A 19,492-nucleotide genomic window follows, 5' to 3' on the forward strand; every position below is an offset into this window, starting at 1 on the left:
TGAAAAATATATTTATATATATGAAACAGTCAGAATGAGGTATAAATTCGCACAAATATTTCCAGTCGAAAGACAAACATGACACCAAGGGAAATATATGTATAGCATGGAGCCATCTCCTTGACCATGAACTGGCTTGCAACAACAAGTAAAAAAACTAAGTACACACACCATAAATTCTACTTAGCGAGATGCACGAATAAACCTCCACCCCTGAGTCTCATTTTCTTCCAATTTCATTTCTTTCTTTTGTTTCATCTTTACTTCTCTAGACCACGCAAAAGACAAGTCCTGTGGGAGAGAGAGGGAGAGAGAGAGAAGAGCTCATAAAATTGAACAAGAACAGACTGGTGTCTTTTGTGTATCGTCCACTTTCTTCTTCTCTGAAAAAGCAATAAAAATAAAATTAAGTTCAAGATTGACAATTTTCATATTAACACACCATTAAAGAAAAGGATTGAAAGAATACCAGTTTTAGACTTGGTGAGAGAAGGCTGAACGACAACATGCATAGTTAGCACACCTGCAGGTGGGTCCCCCCCAAAAGCTGGTCTACACTGAGCGACAGTCTTGTTGTTCTCTAGAATCTTCCCCGCACTTATTAATTTAACATCATTTGCAACCCTGGGTATTATCTTCTTATCTGCTTTTCATTAATCACAGTACATTCATCATAAAGGGTTCAATAATGTTTATAACAATACCTATGCCAGTAACTGACTAGAATCTATTAAATTAACAGTAACAAAAGTAATAGTAAGGATAATTCAAGAACTTCCATTACAGATTTTGGCACAGCTGTAACATATCAATAACTACTCAGTATACCAGGTATTGCTGGTTGAAGTCAACAATTACCTTCATTTTTGTCTCATGAGTGTTCAATTGATGTCATGTACATGTATCAAAAGCTTAATTGCATTTAATTTATACCATCAATCATAAAAAAGAAAAACAATACAAAAGCAAAAAGTTTATATATTAAATGCATTTTACTCCAACACAAAGCACATTTTATAACCAAGCATTACAGGAAATTTCCTTTAACCATGGTACTATTGAGTAGATACATGAACCCTTGGCATATATTTATTGAATTTGTCAAAAAAGATAATATTACACAAACCTATGGCTGCTAAATTTGTGACTGTTACTGACAGAAGCCAAGCAACAATTCAAGGTCATAAATGATGTGTAGACCATAAACACAGTAAATATTTTTTAAGGATTTGCAGAAACCAAGCAACAATTTAAGGTCATAAATGAAGACTGTGAAGTGTGGACTAATAACATACTCATTGAAACAAATATAAGCAAAATACATAAAGATCATTGCATAGATATAACAATCTGACAGGTAAAACTCGTACACAACCAATTCTCTTTCTTTCGTTATACCACTAAAGCAAGCAAAATCCAACATGAAGCTAGCTAAGGTTGCCTAATTTCCAATTCCCAAATCAATACTCTCAAATCATCTAAGTATACGAATTAAGACCAATAAATTGAACAAAAAAATAAAAATAAAATGGAAGCAGCAAATTACCAAACCGAGGTCATATGTACACCAAATATGAAAGCGAATATTAAAAATTACAGATGTAAAACGCGAAGGAGATCGCACCTTTAGGCCACTCAGACAAGATCCGTTCTTTGACCATGGTGATTGTCGAGGAAGCAGCATAGCGAATCGGCCCGATATCGGATCCATCATACAACCGAAATTTGAGCTCGATAAATTCCTCCTCTGCCATTTAATCCTCGATTTTCCCTTCCTTCTCCCTTTCCTCAATTCCTAAGCCGCTCCTCTCCAATCCCTGAATCCTACTCGCGCAAGATGCTATCACAGATTAACCCAACTCGATCAACGACGAACCAATAATATTAAAAAATAAAGCGCAAAATAAAATAAAAAATAAAGAAATTAGAACCTTTTACGAGAAATTGAAAGAAAAGCGCGTAAAGATGGACAGATTGGTATTAGGAAGAGAAAGAGAGATATTTGCGCTCGATCCGGAGTTTCCTCGGGTTAGGGTTAGGGTTAAGGGGAAGAAGGGGGAAGATAGAGAGAGAGAGAGAGAGATTATTTTATTTTCTTCTTCTAGTTTTTTGGTTGGTGATACTAATCGTTATTTTTTTTTTGGGTTTTAAATTTAAATAAAAAATGATAATGTATGTCGACAGGCTTCCATGATCACTGTACTTCTCATTTTCGTTTCTTTTTCTAACAAAACACGCTTCGTAATTAATTAATTAATTATATAGCAAATAATGTTCAATTGTTACCAATTTACCATACATACATGTCTTGCATTGTATATGGTGAAGTACTTTATGAAGTGTTTTTTTTACAGTGAAGGAATATACCACACAGAAAGAAAAAAGTTATTTTCCAAAGTGGCGCTTGGCTGGTCTGTTTGTAATGCTACGGTTGACTATTGACCACAGTCAACAACTGAAACGCTTTTGTAATGGCGTTTAAACGGTTGCATTTGTTTGGTTTTAGTTTAATTTAAAATTATTTTGAATAAAATGATTTAATTTAGTTTTTGTAAAAAAAAAAAAAATCTGATAGTTCGATTTCAATAGTTATATGTTAAGAGGAGGGATCATTATTTTTGGTGATACCCGATTATATCTTACATTTCTAAAGTTTTTAAAGTCTAAACAGTCAATTCAAACATTTAACATGATGGATATATTAAAATGTGTTTGCTGATCAAAATTTTACATTTGTTATTTTTTTCATATTTATTAAGTATTTTACAAAATCATTGTTTTCAGATCATTGAATTTTTGTACCCATCTTAATAAATAGTAAAATTATTCAAAAAAAATGTAAAATTTGATATGCAAGCACATTTAATATATCTATCATGTTAAATTGTTTTATTTATTTAATTAATTTTTTTTTTTTAAAAACTGATAGTTCGATTTCAATAGTTATATGTTAAATAAATATCAAATAAGTTAAACAAACAAAAATATTAGTAAATATTATGTTTCTATTGTAATGTCATATGTATGAGTAGGGATCCACTTGCATCGTTTTTTGGTGACACTATATTACATCTTATATTTTTAAAGTTCAAACCATCCATTCAAACAATATGATAGATAAATTAAAATGTATTTGCATATCAAATTTTACATTTTTAAACAAAAATTCAATGATATGAAAACAACGATTTTGTAAAATAATTAATAAATTGTAAAAAGATTAAAAAAAATGTAAAATTTGATTTGCAAGTACATTTTAATACATTCATCCTGTTGAATAATTTGGATCGACTGTTTAGACTTTGAAAATGTAGGTGTAAATGGGTGTCACCAAAAACTGTGTAAATGGATCCCTCCTCATATATTAATATACAATTATCAAATTAATACGTGTATTAGTTATAACTTAAAATTTGTATTAATTTGATTTAATCGAACCAAATAAATTAGAGTTCGATTATATGATTCAATTTTTACTTCGGTTGTTTAAATTATGTGCTCAGGTTGATTTATATTAATGCAAACTGAATAAAACTTTAATGAATTAAATTTTAATTTGATTTGAATCCAACATATCAATAAACATTCTGCGTATTACACGCTCTTTTACAGATTCCGAATTGCAAATTCCTACCAATTTACTTCCGAGGGATTTTAGCTAGCTTCAACCGACAGTATTTTTCCTGAGTTGAAAGAAAAGATAGGAAATTTGTCTTTTTAGAATTATCGTCCGAATAAAAAAATTATTCTTGTTATAGGTCTTGTTTCTGATTAGAAATATAGTAAAATTGTCTTTTTCATTCTTTCTTCAGACCCTTCGACGAAGAAAGTGACGAAACTAGAAAATTTGAATAAGGGACCAATTTATAAAATGTAATATGTGAAAAAGACAAAAATAATGTGATTAGTGGGAATTGAATCCATGACTTTACACATATCAACGAGAACTCAAACCACTGGACTATTAACAAATATTTGTTATTTTATGAGAAGGGTTAGATTATATAAAAGTTTAAAAAAAATAAAAAAAGTTTAATAAATTTTAATGTACATAATTAATTTTTTTTTGAAATTATAGAGTGACTTAGCACTCCTCACATATACGTAAATCGGCACAGACTTCTTTCTAAAATAAATAGGCAACGATGTGCGGTTCATATTAATTTACAAGATCGTGTCTAAATTTTCAATTAATTATTTTTATAATAATATAAAATTTTCTGGTTGTAGTATACATCACTTGTGTTATGTGTTAGTGTGACCATACTATCTTTTGTGAAAGTATTTTGCCTAATTTGTTACTTTCTAATTTTCATGCCATCATTACTTCCAAGTTCAGTTTACTGTAAAATTCTGACATTTCAATTGTAATTTTTTTGGGAAATTTTCCTGAATTTGTTTTCGAGATTTTTGTATGCAATATAACTCCACAGTCAAGACACCTCGGATAAGAAATACAATACAAACAGGTAAGTATTTATTTATTGAGAAAATTGATTATTTGTCATTCTAAAACCTTCAAATTTGAAAAATATCATTCCGAAATTTGAAATTGTAATAATGTCACTCTAAACTTCATTAATTTTTAATTTTGTCACTCCAAATAATTAATAACTAAAATACTCTCAGGCTCTTCCTCTCCATCCGACTCTCTTCCTCTTCTCTCCTTGCCTGATACATTAGAGATGATGCACATTTTGTTCTAAACATTTGCTTTATAATTTTCTCAAGCGACAATTTCCAAATCAAAATTTAGGAATAATGAACAGCTCACTGTTCGTGACCTAAGTAATTAGCAAAGTTACCCACTCGATTACACTTCGACAAAGAAAAAAGAGAGATAATGAAGTTATAACAGGGGTAGATATTAAGAAGCGGGACCTACCTGGAAGTGAAAGTCAGAAGCAAGGTGTATTTTTCACAGAGCGGCAGCCAGGCTTCTTGCCGACATGGCGTCGAACTACGGGGGAGACGAAGGCAAAGATACAACCTCTGTGCTGGTGCCTCCAGTGGGAACACGGCAACTACTCCGATCAAATTGGAAGCTTATAAAATGAACAGCACTGTATCAGACAATGAGAGGGGAGGAAGAGATGGAGAGGAAGAACCCGAGGATATTTTAGTCATTAATTATTTGGAGTGGCAAAATTAAAAATTAATGAAGTTTAGAGTGGCATTATTACAATTTCAAATTTCGAAATGATATTTTTCAAATTTGAAGATTTTGAAGTGACAAATAACCAATATTCCCTTATTTATTTTGCAAAAGTACACTCGCTTTCCCAACCCAACCCAACAAAGGCGCAGCAACGAGAAGAGACTGTCGTCATTTAGATCGGATGAGCTTATGGCTGTGTTGTGTTCTATAGTCAAGCTTGTCATGATGAAAATGACTATTATTTTATACAGGTTGTATTTAAAGAAAGTAAAACAGATGTGAGTTGAAATCTCTTTAACTTTGTAATTATTTTTAAATAAATCAAAACATAGATTTAATAAAACAAATTAAGATGTTCGATGTAATTAATATGAATTTTTCTATGCACACAAAATTTCACATTGATTTTTTCGAACTTTTTAAAAATAAAGTCAAGGATATGTTAAGAATAACCTTTCGTTTTATTAAAATAAAGTCAAAATATTATAATTCGTTGTCTATAGATACATCCATATTTTGCCATTTCAATTCTTGAATTTTATAAAGTGTTTAAAAAGTATAGATAAAAATTAATGACATTTGAATGAGCTTGTCTATCTTTGTTTCTTCGTCGCTGACCATGTCTAGATCTGATATGAAGTTATCCATGTTCACAATTTGCTTCAACCTTGCATCACATTCTCTCTACTTTATGAGAATAAGTCATTAGTTTAGTAATAAAAAAAATATTTCTTTTGTGTGGGATGCCACAGATTTTAAACTCAAAAGAAACAATTATTTGTAAATATTAAATAATTGTTGTCCCTAACGACACATATGGAGATATGGAGATGTTTAAAATTTAACCTCTATAAATTGTAACTATCAATTGTTTGAAAGTCATTAACGTGTATAAGTAATCTATCTACTTTAAGTTCCTGGCGGAATCAAGAGCTTATAAATTAAATAAATAATAAAGTACATTAAAGTAAATAAATAGAGTTAGAGAAATTGACACATGAGTTGTTAACGGAGTTTGGCCACTAAAATACCTACGTCTCTGGGGCAACGCAACCTAACCGACGCGTCTTTCTATTTATCCAGTGAAGATAGGAATACAAGTTGTGACCGGTGAGACAATACTCTTACAGTCCACACAAACAGACAGATGAGCATAACAACTCAAAGAGATAAGTGAGCACAACAGCTCAAAGTAGGCGAGCAACAAAGGCTCTAAGTCTAGATAATTACTAACTTCACTCTAATCTCACAATGATCAATTTAGGTGAATTATATTTGAGGTTACTGGAAAGATAATTGAAGTTTAGGCACAAGCAACAATAGATTAGGTTAAACCTCTTAAAGGATTCTAAGTGCGAGATTTGTGAGGGTCATATGCCGACTTCAATGAAGGCACCACTGTTCTAATGAAGGCTAAGACTTCAAAATCAACATCTACTCTTCACAAGCTTTCCGAAAAGTGGTAATATGCCGAAATTGGACACTCAAGCACCAAGATACGCCTGTTTGAAGAGTGCTGAAGTTCCAGAACAGTTGATGACTGTTATAACGGTCCAGTGACCGTTACAATGATAAAAATACCAACAACAATGGTTAAATTCATCTGGATCGTCACCTGATGGTCTGGGTTCGAGAGGCTGACCGTTGCCAGGACCGTTGCAATAAATAATTCCATCAGCCTGCACACCTTTCGTATTTTGGCCGCCGTTTGGTCATACGTCTGATTTGAGTGAATCAAAGCTTGAAATTTCCAAGAGACTGAGATCTAAAACTTGTATGTATTAACTTTGTTCAAAATATGAACGTATGGATTTCTATAGGCTGTGGAAGACAGACGTCAGATATGGTAACGTCTATAAACCTAGATTTGCTTCTCTCCCTTTATATAGAAGCCAATGCTAGGTTTCTTGTGTGTGCTCCAGCCGTCAATCATCTTCTTCTCAACTCAAATAAAGAGCTACCTTGGTTGCTTGATCTTGAAACTTCAATACTTATTCAACAACCGAAAATCTACTCCACCATACTCAATCTATTGTAAGAATTAGAGTGATTTGTGAGAGATCTTTTATTCATTCAAACCTTATAGCCTTGAGTGCTCGCTTCTCTTGTATTAGAGCCTTTAGTGCTCTTGAGCCATTTCCGTGCTCGGGCCGTGTGACTTTCCAAGCTTTGTAAGGGCTCATCGGTTCCACCTTGTACTCCTTTCTCATTGGGTAAAGAAAGGCGCATCATCAAGAAGGTGTTAGTGCCGAACTCCGTAAACATCTCTCGTGTCAAGTGTCTCTAAACTCTACTATTTACTTTATTTATTTTATATTTTAGTTTAGATTCAAGTTATTCGAATTTCCGTCGAGAATAACTTATAGACACGCTAGATAATTTTAATTTAGATTAAAAGTTTAAAAATACCTATTCAGCCCCTCTAGGTGCCTTTGAGACCAACAAGTATCTCATTAATATCCAACATTCCAAATGACCCGTGTGAATCTTCCATCAGATCATTGATAACACCAATTTATATAGCGAAAATCACTACTTTTTAATACGAAAAATTATGGAAAAGCATATACAAAGTATCAATTTTTCCGAATTATTCACCGCCAACGTATTTTAGGCTATTTTGGCAGGTTTTGGAGAAAGTTGCAAATTTAGGCCGAAAACGGAGCAAAAATGTTATATTTAGGTTGATTTTGAAGGAAACGTCAAAATATGGCATCACATGGAGTATGCAAACACCTCACACAAAGTGCACGACATGTAACATGGTGAAATTCACTGAAATTCAGCTAAGTACAGTGCCGTACGATATAAACCTATACTGTATGTGGGTTCAGGCCAGTACCGCACAGGCATACGGATCCAATTCGTGGACTGTCTAGTTTGGATGAAATCTCGGCTGTTAAGCAGCAACCTTCTAGAAGGACGAACCTACAGATGTGGCAAGCCTTGCTATGATTGGAAGTCTACTTTTAGCGCTCCAATTTGGGAATAAATCTATAATTGGATCTCCAAATATTGCATGAAAGGCTATAATTGGCCTCCATGTTCTCCAAGACTACACGCTTAGGATTACTATATAAACCCTTCATGTAATAGAAATTAGTATACATGTTTTAGTTGTGTAAGTCCATAGATTAGAGTAGAATAGTGCGTGTAAATTTTGGAGTTGGAGAAGGGAAAGCACTCGAAGTCCAAGACGGAAGAAAAATACGTCATCTAAGGAAGAGGTCTCCTATTTTTGCAAGGGTTTTAGGTATGTCTTTCTTATTTAATTCCTTTTATTTTGTCATGGTTTCGAGTAGCTAAGCTTCTCCTCTCTAGGGTTTGGATGTATTGAATTCTATATTATCTCTTTATTATATTTATTTTTCTTTTATGTCTATTTGAGATTTCATTATTCTTTGAATGTTGTTGAAATATGTCCTTGCATACATAGTTATGTCTACTATATACCAATGTCCTCCACATACCTATAGGTGTTAAGTCATTATACCTCGGTGTGAGAGGGGATAAAAGTAAGTACTATGAACACTTTGACTAACAAGGCTTGGTAGCGGTTCAAAGACTAGGGTTAGAACCCAGTGGGCTCCCTTGGCAGGATATAGATTAGATAGCATATTGAATTATAATTAGGAATTTATTTATTACTTGTAATAAGTAGGGTTTGGGGTTATTACTTAGCGAGTAATAGGGGAATGTGATTAATTAGATTAGTGTGAGTGATTTAATTATATTACATCTTGTGATAATCTGAATTGTCCCCCCCCCCCCACAAACCAATCTTAGAGTAGAAGAACCTTTCAAATACACATAGAACCGAACCCTGGCATTCGTAGGGAATAATAGTACTGGTATGCGGCTCTGTCTGCAGGGTGGTCTATATCGCATGCGGTAGTGACAGTATCGTATACGGGTCCGTATGCGGCAGTGATAGAAGGTTGTATACGGGTAGACATGAGTGCCATAAATATGTATTGAGATAATTAGAAGGATTTCATCTAAAACCCTAGAGGCTCTCTATTCTTGGCTTACAACAATTAGCATCTCCACCTATCAATCTGCCAGAGTAAACTGTAAAATCAATCTGCATCTATGTTATTTATAATTTATTAAGTATACATGCTACCAAACAAATTTGAAGAACCTAGACTAGTGCTAATATTGTTAAATAACTTAAAATCTATCCCTGTGGATCGACACCCGACACTACTACATGGTAGGATTATGCGCTTGTAATCCGACATAGTAGAATTATGGTAAGTAAATATATATTTATATATACTAAAAGTTAGTAGTACTTATTTAGAGTCATCAATCATTTGTGTCAAATCATTCCTTGTAGCTCGAGGAGATCATGTATCTGATTATCCTGTGCAGCTTGTTGTGCCGACTTGTCATGATTTGCACCTTTGACTTGTTTTGACCTTTGGACACAACTTATTACATCAACTTGTCATAATATATATCGTTGACTTGTTTTGACCTTCAGACGTAACAACTGAACCAATATACATCTCAAACAATGAAATTGTAAAATTCAGTGTTTATATGCTTTACAAATTAGTCAAACAATACAGAATATTGCTTACAACAAGTAACTTAACTTCCAACCTTAACTTAAAAAAACATTCCATCTCCTTTATGAATTTTCTTAAAAAAAGATCGGCTTTACAAATGCATTTATTTATATCCTATTAGAAACTTTAGTTTGGGATGGATTTTTTTTTAAAGCCCTTGTCTCGTCAATAAGAACATCCGATGTATTTTGTTACTTTTTTGTTTAACATATATTTTATTTTCCAATTAATACATAGAATTACTTAAACTTTGCAACCCTTATTAAAAAATTGTATGTCCTTGGACCTTAGTGTTAGTTTGTAATAATCTAGAAGTCAATAATACGATAATTTATCATAAAGCTTTGTTCATGAATTGAATGTTTATTTATATATCATTTTGTTGCCTTGAGTATTATTGAATTTATGGATCATTTCGAGTTCATGACTGAAATTGTGAAACTCCATAATATAGATAATATATACTCTTAAAAGGTCACTGACCAAGGTAATTAGCAGGAACACTAATTACCGCGATAAGGTTAGTATGTGGATTAAAAATGGTTAAGTTTTACAAACCACCTGACACGAGATGTCATTTTAATCACATAGATACATGTTCTAGGAACATGGTATTTGACAGACCCCGAATGAAACATTAAATAGAATTGTGTTCGTGTCATTTATGTTTTATTCAGTGTCACGTTCTACAGTATGAGGTATTTATCGTTCCCACTGAGAAATATGTATGTGTAATTGTTATCTACCGCTGTCCGTAAAAAGCTGTCATAACGGTAGCATTTCCATATGTATAGCTTAGCTGAGGAAGTGATAGTTTACCAAGAATACTATTTGTCCCTCGTATCTCTATACGAGCTATAGCATCACTGGGCCCCTTGATAGAGTATGATTATCTGCTAGCGGTATAATTACAAGAGTAATTATATTTGATAATCTGCTCAAGATCAAGAAAAGATTCAGTTAGCAAGGATGACACACATCTACCTTGAAACTAATCTGATAGCTATGAGACAGAAGAACTGACACAAGTAAATAGTTTACTGGATCGTGATATTGTACAGTACAACATCATCTGTGTAATTGGATGGTCATGATGTGTTGCCAGATACCACTCATGATTATAGAAGTTAAAACAGTTTTAACTCTGTTTACCAACATAACACAGATCCTATTGGGTCACACCATATATGAGCTACTCGGAGAATCTTACTGATTAATTATAAATTGATTATAATTAATATTAAGATGGTTATAATTAATTATACGTGATATAATTAAATTATAAATGTCATTTAGAATGACAAGCATAAACAACGGTTAATTTATAAACGTACACGTTACGTTGTATAAAAGTTACCGAACAACAACCGAAAAGAAATATAATTGTATATGACAATTATATATATTTGATTTGGATTTTAATTTGTTAATTATGGATTTGAATTATGGGTTTAAAAGCCCAAAATAATCAAAGCCTTAATTAAAATTAAAAGCCCAAAGTCAAAGCCCAAAATCAAAGCCTTTTACTATTCATGCCTTAATGGGCCAAGGGCAAAATTATCATTTCACACCTATGCCACCTTGCATGACACCTTAGGGTGTAGAAGCATGGAGAAGAGTGTGGAAGGGTGTGGAAGGAGTATTTTGGTCTTTTCACATATAAAAGGATGAGGTGTTAAGGGTTTTTGGTAAATAGATTTGTTTTGAGGGGTATTTCGGTCTTTTGCGAATCTCCTCAAAACACTATAAATAGAGGGGGTGAGGGTAGAGAGAAAACTTACTAATTCACATGTTAATCTGATTAATTCGTTAATCGGAATTTCTCTCTTCCCCGGTTTTGGTTATTACGAGATTTGGAAAAATATATTTTTGCAAACTCTGCGGTATTTCTTGTTTTGCTTTTAAGTGAAACGGAATAACTTGGAGTCTTAAATATATTTATTCTATCCCTAGTTTGGTGAATAGTGTTTCTGCAGAATTCCGCAGTTTATAGTATTTCTGGCAGAAGAAATAAATCGCTCTCCGGTTAGTCCTGGTGGATAACTAATAGAGGTATCACACGTGTGATACTCCGAGTCGATTCCTTCCCTGGTGAGGCTCTACTCGCTCGGTCTGCATTCCAACTGTGATTTGGAAACAATGTATAAATATGTTATATTAATCTATTTAATTGGTAAGTAGATTAAAGTTTTAGAAATCAATCATGGAGTAGATCTGTAAAAAGGATTAAATTGGGTTTTGATGTCAAAGGAATACTGAAGGTGGACCGCCTTGGAAAGTTTCCTGACATACTCCGTTTAATCCTGAGCTTAAGTTGGCCGTTGAAATTTTTGTTCTACGGTCATTCCGCAACTTAAGCCTAAACGAGTTTTGGTTACCCCAAAACGCAACACTTGGACATTTATTATCGACTGAATAGAAATAATACAAGTATTTAGAAGAAATATATTTTTTATATTTTGTATTATTTGGTCTTCTATTAAAGAAAATATTTTTGAATGACATAATTCCCATTCTTTAGCATTACTATCAGAAGTTTTTTTTTTTTTTTTACATTTTACTAAAATTTCTAAAAAATTGTTTTGCTAAAGAGTAGGGTCAAAATATCTTATCGGTTTTTGTCCCATCATGCTCCAACATCGTTATCTCTATTTTCAAAATTTAAATAGTCGATCATAACTACTCAATATAATCTTCATATTAAAATATACTTGGATACAAAATTTTATAATTTTTTTGAATTTTTTTTGTTATTTTTTAAAATAGGTACAAAATAACTCTTTTTAGAAGATTCTAAACTATTCAATAATAATGATTTTGTACCTCTCCAAAGTCCAAACAATTAGTAAAAAAATTCTAAAAATTATATAACTGGTTATCCAGAAAAATTTTAGTATGAAGATCAGTTGAACAATTCAGATTGATTATATAAACTTTGAAAATAGAGATAATAATGTTGAGTGATGATGAAGCACAAAACTAATGGATGGAACATTTTAACCATACTCTTTGTTAAATTAAGAATGCTCATTTATTAAAGTAAAGCTAGGGTGTGATGTACTCACCAAGAGGATTTGGTGACCACAACTCCAAAAGTATATCAGATTGACTTCAAATATCGAATTCAAACCGTTGAAATCCATATACTTCATGAGTGATGCATGTACAAGCAAAATTTTGAAAGTTTCGAATTTATTTGCTACAAGGTCAAGTGGTCAAAGGAATGAACATTTTATAAATTAATTTATAAGTTTTTTTATATATTCAATTTTTATCATTTCTTTGACCGCTTGACCTTTAGTAAATAAATTCGAAATTTTCAAAATTTTGCATGTACATGCATTACTTATGAAGTACATGAATTTCAACGGTTTGAATTCAGCATTTAAAATTGATCTGATATACTTTTAAAGTTGTACTCACCAAACTCTCTTAGTGAGCACATCACACTCTAGTTTTACTCCATTTATTAGATCGGATACTATAAAATATCTCGAAGCTTTCTGTCATTTGAAAATATTAATATAGAATTATAAGAAGCAAAGAGAGAGACCGAAGCAGCACAAAACTTCTTTTGATCTACTTTTTGTCGTAATCTCCTAAATTATCTGAAACGAGTACACTCATTAGTGGTTCACTTTTCAAAAAGTAGGCATATATACGCGCTAATCACTTTTTAACATCTCCAGGTGTTAAATTGCATCTGAATAAAAAAAGGAAAACAAAAAAATCCTCTTCCAGAACAAATAAATGTCTCCGTATTCTACAACTTGAGAGAAGAAGAAAAATAACATTCAAACGCTCACTTACGAACCAGTCAAATTTGGGTGGCGGCCACGTAATTGCTCTCTTAAACGTGCTTACCATCACACGAAAGACATGCCAACCAAAATTGACAAAACTTGAATTATATCTCATCACTTTCATAGGCCAAAATTTCTTAATCAATCAATTTTATAAACCAATAATTTGATAATTTTTCACATGTTCTTTTCTAGAGCTACAAAAATCTTTAAGACTACTCTGGTCCACCTCCCCTTCATCGGAAATTTTAACACCGTACGAAGCCAACTTACGCACATCCCGCGAAATGGGGCTCTGCCATGTCTCATCCCACCATGCAGGGGGCAACACCGGTGTTGCCGTGCATTGGTCGGTCTGATTCTGACAGCTCAGGGGCCCTGCAAATCGGTTCCACACATGGCCCCACCCAACCTGGCTCGATAGCCCATCTGTTAATAAGTTTCTCTGGAAACTACTGAAGAATGTGAAATTGGAACCTTCCATATAGTTACCTATGATAGTAAAAATTTAAGTACTCGGAAAATAAGGAAATGGCAGGTGTAGAAAAAAAAAAGAATGAGACAGTACCTTGATGATTTGCTGTGGCAAGTGCAGCAATGAGTTGTGCGTAAGTAGTCCCAACACGACGGTGTGCCCCAGAGACCACCGCATGTTTGGCACGGGAAGCAAGAAAGAAATCAACGAAAGCAACCCATCTCGGTGCCGGTCCCCAATCCTTCGCTCTGAATTCCAATCTCTGTAATGCAAAGAGAGAATATATTTTTTTAATAAAGGGAAAATAAGACCAACTTCAGACTGGCCATTAATACTCATATTCAACTTATATTTACTTTTCTTATTTTAGCTACTCAGCGACTTATCTGAGGCCAAATAAAGCCTTCGTTACCCTCAAGCTGGTATGTGTTTTGTTTGTTTGTAAACACTGGTACTGCATTAGAGAGAGAGATACCTTATGCGATGTATTGATGCTCATACCAGACCTACCACTGGCTTCATAAGACTTGTAATCAAAATGCAATACCTGCTTGCATTAAAAAAAAAAATTTAGCAAATATAGTGTCACCACAATTAAATTAATTTTATCTAAGCCATGTATTACCTCAGCAAATTCCGAAATAAATGGTGTTATCTCTCTGACAAAGGAAGGTGTATCGGAGACCAGTACTATACGAGGCCTCAAAATCCTGGCACAGCATCTTTCTACTGCTTTCTTTATACACTCTATAGCTGATTTAGTTGCTCTAATTGACCTAAATTCACAACGAAAACAAAATGAAGAATAGAATAACATTATTTTGAGGCCAGTTATGGGTTACATAAGCAAAACTAAAACACAACAAATACCTCAGGAAATAAGAAATATCATGCATGCACCCACAAAAGATGGGAATATCAGATAGAACTCTGCAAAAGGATAAATAAATATGACATGCAACCACTTCATCACTCTGTACGACATTCACAATTTTCCAAACAACCCAATTTACGTCCCTGGTGAAGAACAAAGGCAGTGCAGTTTGAGCAATTTGAGGAAACCATAAACCGAGCCACATGTTACATTGGATATGAGGACGAATGATGTTGATATTTTCTCCTGATGCATTATGTTGAAATTGTCATACTTTTTTATACCTATTGGAAAGCATGCGCATGTGCAGTGCAACATCAGGATCTACACCATTAAGGACCCAATTGACAGCTTCTCTAATTGAATCCGACGGAGCAGCAAGTACCCGCATCAGCTCCCCAAAGACATTAGGCCTTGAACTCATCATATAAGGATCTCCAAAGAGATTCAAAGCCGCCCTCCTCATATTAGGATGTATATTCTTCAAGAAAAACTGTATCCCAACTGCATCTGAAGTGCCTTGAAACCTTTTAATTGAGATTTCGGAATCAATAGAATTTGTCAAATATTTTTGAAATGAACAAGTCAGATTTGGAAAAAGGTTCCTATGAAAAAGGGTCCTGGCTTTTAATTTTTCTTGAGGATAGGGACTTGCTTTTGCAATTTCTTCAGCCATTTCTCAAATTTAGCACTAATAAATACAAGGATCAATTTTGCAAAATTATGACAATAAAATAGGATGCCAAATAAATACCAGATGATGGGTTGCTTCCAGTGAGTCCAATCACTACAAAGTACATTTGTTTCAGTTGGTGATTCAAAATTGTCAACCCGAACTTTGAGGGCTTTCTTATAATCTTTGGCACAACGATTCTTCCTCCATAGGTGCTTCACTTCTTCTAGAGTAAATGAATTATTTGTGTAAGAAATATACTCTCCAAAAGGGTATAGCCCCCTGAAAAGATAAGAGTAAATGATTTGTTTTTGTAAGAAATGTACTCTTCAAACAGGTATATGTATATCATATGTTTGGCATAGTTGTTGTACAAAATTTAATTATAAAGCCAGTCTATGTTTTGTGTCCTTAGTGTTTCTATGTGATGCTTTTCTTCCGGTCTTAATTTCGAGCCTGGTTTTCTTCAGCTAATTTTTTGTACCTGCTTGAACAACTAAATGGTACTGAAGCAAAAGGTTGATAATGTACCAGCACTGCACAAAGTTCAACCAATTTGGAACTGCGGTTGGCAGTACACATTTTAAATCACGTGTGACAACCCAGCATAGGGTGGAACACTGATGCTGAGCCAGCTGCTTAAAGCTAGCACAAGTTAAAATGCCCTGGCAAGAATACAAATTCTTTGGCAGAATCATTCTGTACTGGTACATGCACAGGATAGTAGAGTCCACTGCTGGTTCAGTAATTAGACCAGCAGTTGAGCTCAACTTTTTTTTTTGAAAGCTTGGTAGTGGCTACCAAGGAGTTATGCTCAACTTTTATTCAACTCTTTTGTTCGAGAATATGTGCATAAATGTTTTGAGAAACGTAAAATTGAATGTGTGCAGCTGGGATTTGAACCCAAGTCTCCACAACCACAAAGTGACATTCTAACCACTAAGCTACACGTACAGATTTAGCATTTTATGAAGAGGGCTAAACTATATAAAAACAATTCAACTGAAGTTCAATATATATCATTAAAAAAATTTAAATTATGGGGGCAGCTAAGCACCCCCTGGTTTGGCTGTAATACTGCCCTCGACACCAGCACTTGTCTTCAGATTCAAGCCATATGTTGCATGCATGTTACAGATTGTTTTAGGCTATGTTAGTTTGGGCTAACTTACCTAAATGACGAGCTTATCAGAACAGCACAAAACCCAGTTTAACCTTGGTCATGCAAGGAAGCTTAAAAATGTCTACAGAACTTTACTAGTGGTCCAAACCCAGGTATGATATCTTGGAGTGCTTGCAGCTTAGATAGGACCCAATCAATTTAAACTTTGTTTGATGCTGGACAGAAGTCCAGATTAGTCCAATAGAGGAATTATAGAACAGAGTAATACGCATCATCTAACTAAATTTGACAACTGGAATCTCAATGAGGTTTTGGTTCCTGTCTATATTTATGCACATACTAGAATTAGGTCAGCTTCAAGCTGAAAACTGCCAACCTAAACTAACCAGAAGAGCTCATTGCCACATTTAACTAAACCAGTACTAGGTCTTCCCAGAGGGACAGGACTAACAAGATAAGAGAGAGAAAGTACAGGAGTTAGAGTGCAAATATGCCTGGTCTGACCGATGATCAATGATCGGTTTAGCATGATACTGAGTGCAGCTCCTGTCAAAATCTTGTACATCTCATTTCCAAACCCGGCTTCTGATGACTTTCCCAATACAAACCCATGCCGGCAGAACTCCTTGGCCGGTAGCTGCCTCACTCTACCGGATCCTGGCACAATAAAATTTACTTTCAACCTACAAGTTTTTCCTGGTACATTGGCAAATTAACACCTTAACTAGATGTAACGCACCATTAGTATCAAAATGACGCCTTATTATCTCCCGGATTCGGAGGCTCTCCTTCCCGGATTCTGATCCTGAACCCGATAACGATTGCCCCATCTCCTCCACTGTAGCGCAACGACTTCGGCTAACGTTAGTCGTCTCCGGTTTAGTCCATTGACCTTCTCGTAGGGTTTGAGATTTCTCGGATTGGATTGGCAGGGGCAGATCTAACGGGTCGGGTTTGGAGAAAGAGGGGGTCCGAGAGTGAAGGATAAAGAAAAGTGTAGTGCATGAGAGAGTGATGAGCGTGAGTGGAGAGCTGACGCCGTACCTCCTCCGGTAGGGTTGCGGTGGTCGGTGCTTCATGGCCAGAGAGAGAGAGAGGAACCGCAGGGGAAGCGAAAACAAAACGAAACAAAAACAAATAATAGTGATCAACTTTACAAATAACCCAGCAAGAGATGAATCCATATCACCTGAGGTACCTGAAATATTAAGTTTGGATCCAGACCATCTGATATGTTTTGGCACGGATATTAAAGAAGCCCAACGCATTTTATCTCGGAATGGATTGGTCCGGATTGCGATCGGACGGTCCATATCTAAACTCAAACTTTGAGGTATTTCATGAAATCCGGTCTCGCTAGAGAAAATGTTGAGTTGAATAGCTGCTACCATTTTTCTCAATTAAAACGAATAACAAACATGCAAAATCATGCAACACCCCACGTCAAATTTTCTAACTTGAGAAGGCCAACGGTAATAACTGTTTATGTAGACTTTCGCCGTATAATCCGGTCTGTTAAATAACTTATTTACTTTTTATGTTTTACGCTTCTATATTACTTTTTTTTTTAAAGAATTTACAATTGAAATTTGGTACTGGTAAAAGTGAAAAATTAAATGCCTTGTTTTAAATCAAATATGCAACTCATCAGATTTTATATAGTATTATACTAACAAAACTATTTTATGAACCAGACACAGACACAAAAAAATGAAAATGGAAATGTAATTTACAAATAATTTAACTCAAGTTTCATATTGTATTCAACTAAAAAATGTTTCATAAATTGCTACATGCTATTTTACCTAAACAATTCTAAACAAGCATTCCTAAATAACTTGTATAAATGTTTGAAAATGTCAAGCCAACGGTAATTTGTCTAAACAAGCATTCCTAAAAGAATCTTTGTGAAACAAAATTTCACAATCTTATAGACCATAATTGAAGTTTGTAACTCATGTAAATAGACTTATATAGAGTTTAATTATATGACATATTGCATTGTGAATTTAATAGCAACATGACCTACATAGATAAAACAATAACTCAGAAATTTTCAGCACTAAAAATTAAAGTGAGGACCTTAAACAGCATATAGTAATAGTTGAGGGACCTAAAGTCTAAATATAGTCTCTAGCAAAATATCAGAAGGAGAGCTATCTTTAATAAAAATTTTGCAGGACAGGGCTTTACTGTAAAATTGCCAAGACAGTGGCACTTGATTAGTTGCTACTGTTTCAAGTCAACCGTTAATAAGCATGAGAGGAGCTAGTTTTGTTCCTCTGCATTGCTATACTGGATCAATTAATTTCGGTATTTTGGGCTTTTGGGCTTTTTCTTTACGAGTTAAAAGTTGAGACTTAGCATGATCCGGGGTAATCCGTATTTAAATTTATAGTTGGGCCCGGTCCATATTGTGGCGTAGTAAGTAAGTAAAACCCATAAAACCGAAATTTTTATTAATACCACTGTCAAAAAAAAAAAAATTACGTGGATTTCGAAAAATACCATGACCTGTAATATCAGGTTTTTGGGGGTCTCAACGTCAATCTGCAGCCCTCTAAGAATTGAACAGCAGATTAACTTAGAGACCCTGGAATTTTTTGAAATTCCCAATTTCAGTGGTGTTTTGTTTTTTTTTTAAATGATATTAATAAAAAATTCGTCCCAGAAAATATGTTTATTTACTTACTTTATTGGATAAGAAAAAATGACAATTAAAATAACAACGATAACCAATAAAATATATATTAAACTAAAAATATAGAATTAGTTATTATTCTTTAAATAATGAGATATCATATCTCAT

The 19,492-nt window shown here is 33.9% G+C and overlaps 2 protein-coding genes across 3 annotated transcripts; both read right to left on the minus strand.

The window, feature by feature from the left end:
- LOC144555981 (membrane-anchored ubiquitin-fold protein 3-like) lies at nucleotides 1-2,213 on the minus strand. Of its 2 annotated transcripts, none has more exons than XM_078304455.1 (4): nucleotides 1,932-2,213; nucleotides 1,625-1,824; nucleotides 470-643; nucleotides 1-383 (listed from the first exon to the last, which is right to left on the minus strand). In XM_078304455.1, exons 2-4 carry the CDS (start codon nucleotides 1,752-1,754, stop codon nucleotides 325-327), a joined length of 363 nt encoding a protein of 120 aa, XP_078160581.1. In that variant the 5' UTR covers nucleotides 1,755-1,824; nucleotides 1,932-2,213; the 3' UTR covers nucleotides 1-324. The 2 variants fall into 2 exon arrangements, with proteins under 2 accessions (XP_078160581.1, XP_078160574.1); XM_078304448.1 differs by having other exon boundaries at nucleotides 1,625-1,840; nucleotides 1,932-2,123.
- Nucleotides 2,214-13,630: 11,417 nt separating this feature from the next.
- On the minus strand, nucleotides 13,631-17,783 carry LOC144555997 (uncharacterized). Its single transcript, XM_078304465.1, has 8 exons — nucleotides 17,423-17,783; nucleotides 17,178-17,340; nucleotides 15,642-15,842; nucleotides 15,172-15,414; nucleotides 14,639-14,789; nucleotides 14,489-14,560; nucleotides 14,107-14,275; nucleotides 13,631-14,030 (listed from the first exon to the last, which is right to left on the minus strand). The coding sequence occupies exons 1-8, from the start codon at nucleotides 17,760-17,762 to the stop codon at nucleotides 13,690-13,692; spliced, it is 1,680 nt and encodes a 559-aa protein (XP_078160591.1). The 5' UTR covers nucleotides 17,763-17,783; the 3' UTR covers nucleotides 13,631-13,689.
- Between the last annotated feature and the right edge of the window lie 1,709 nt (nucleotides 17,784-19,492).

This window comes from Carex rostrata, chromosome 1 (assembly GCF_964058835.1).
Source record: "Carex rostrata chromosome 1, lpCarRost1.2, whole genome shotgun sequence".
Lineage (NCBI taxonomy): Eukaryota > Viridiplantae > Streptophyta > Magnoliopsida > Poales > Cyperaceae > Carex > Carex rostrata.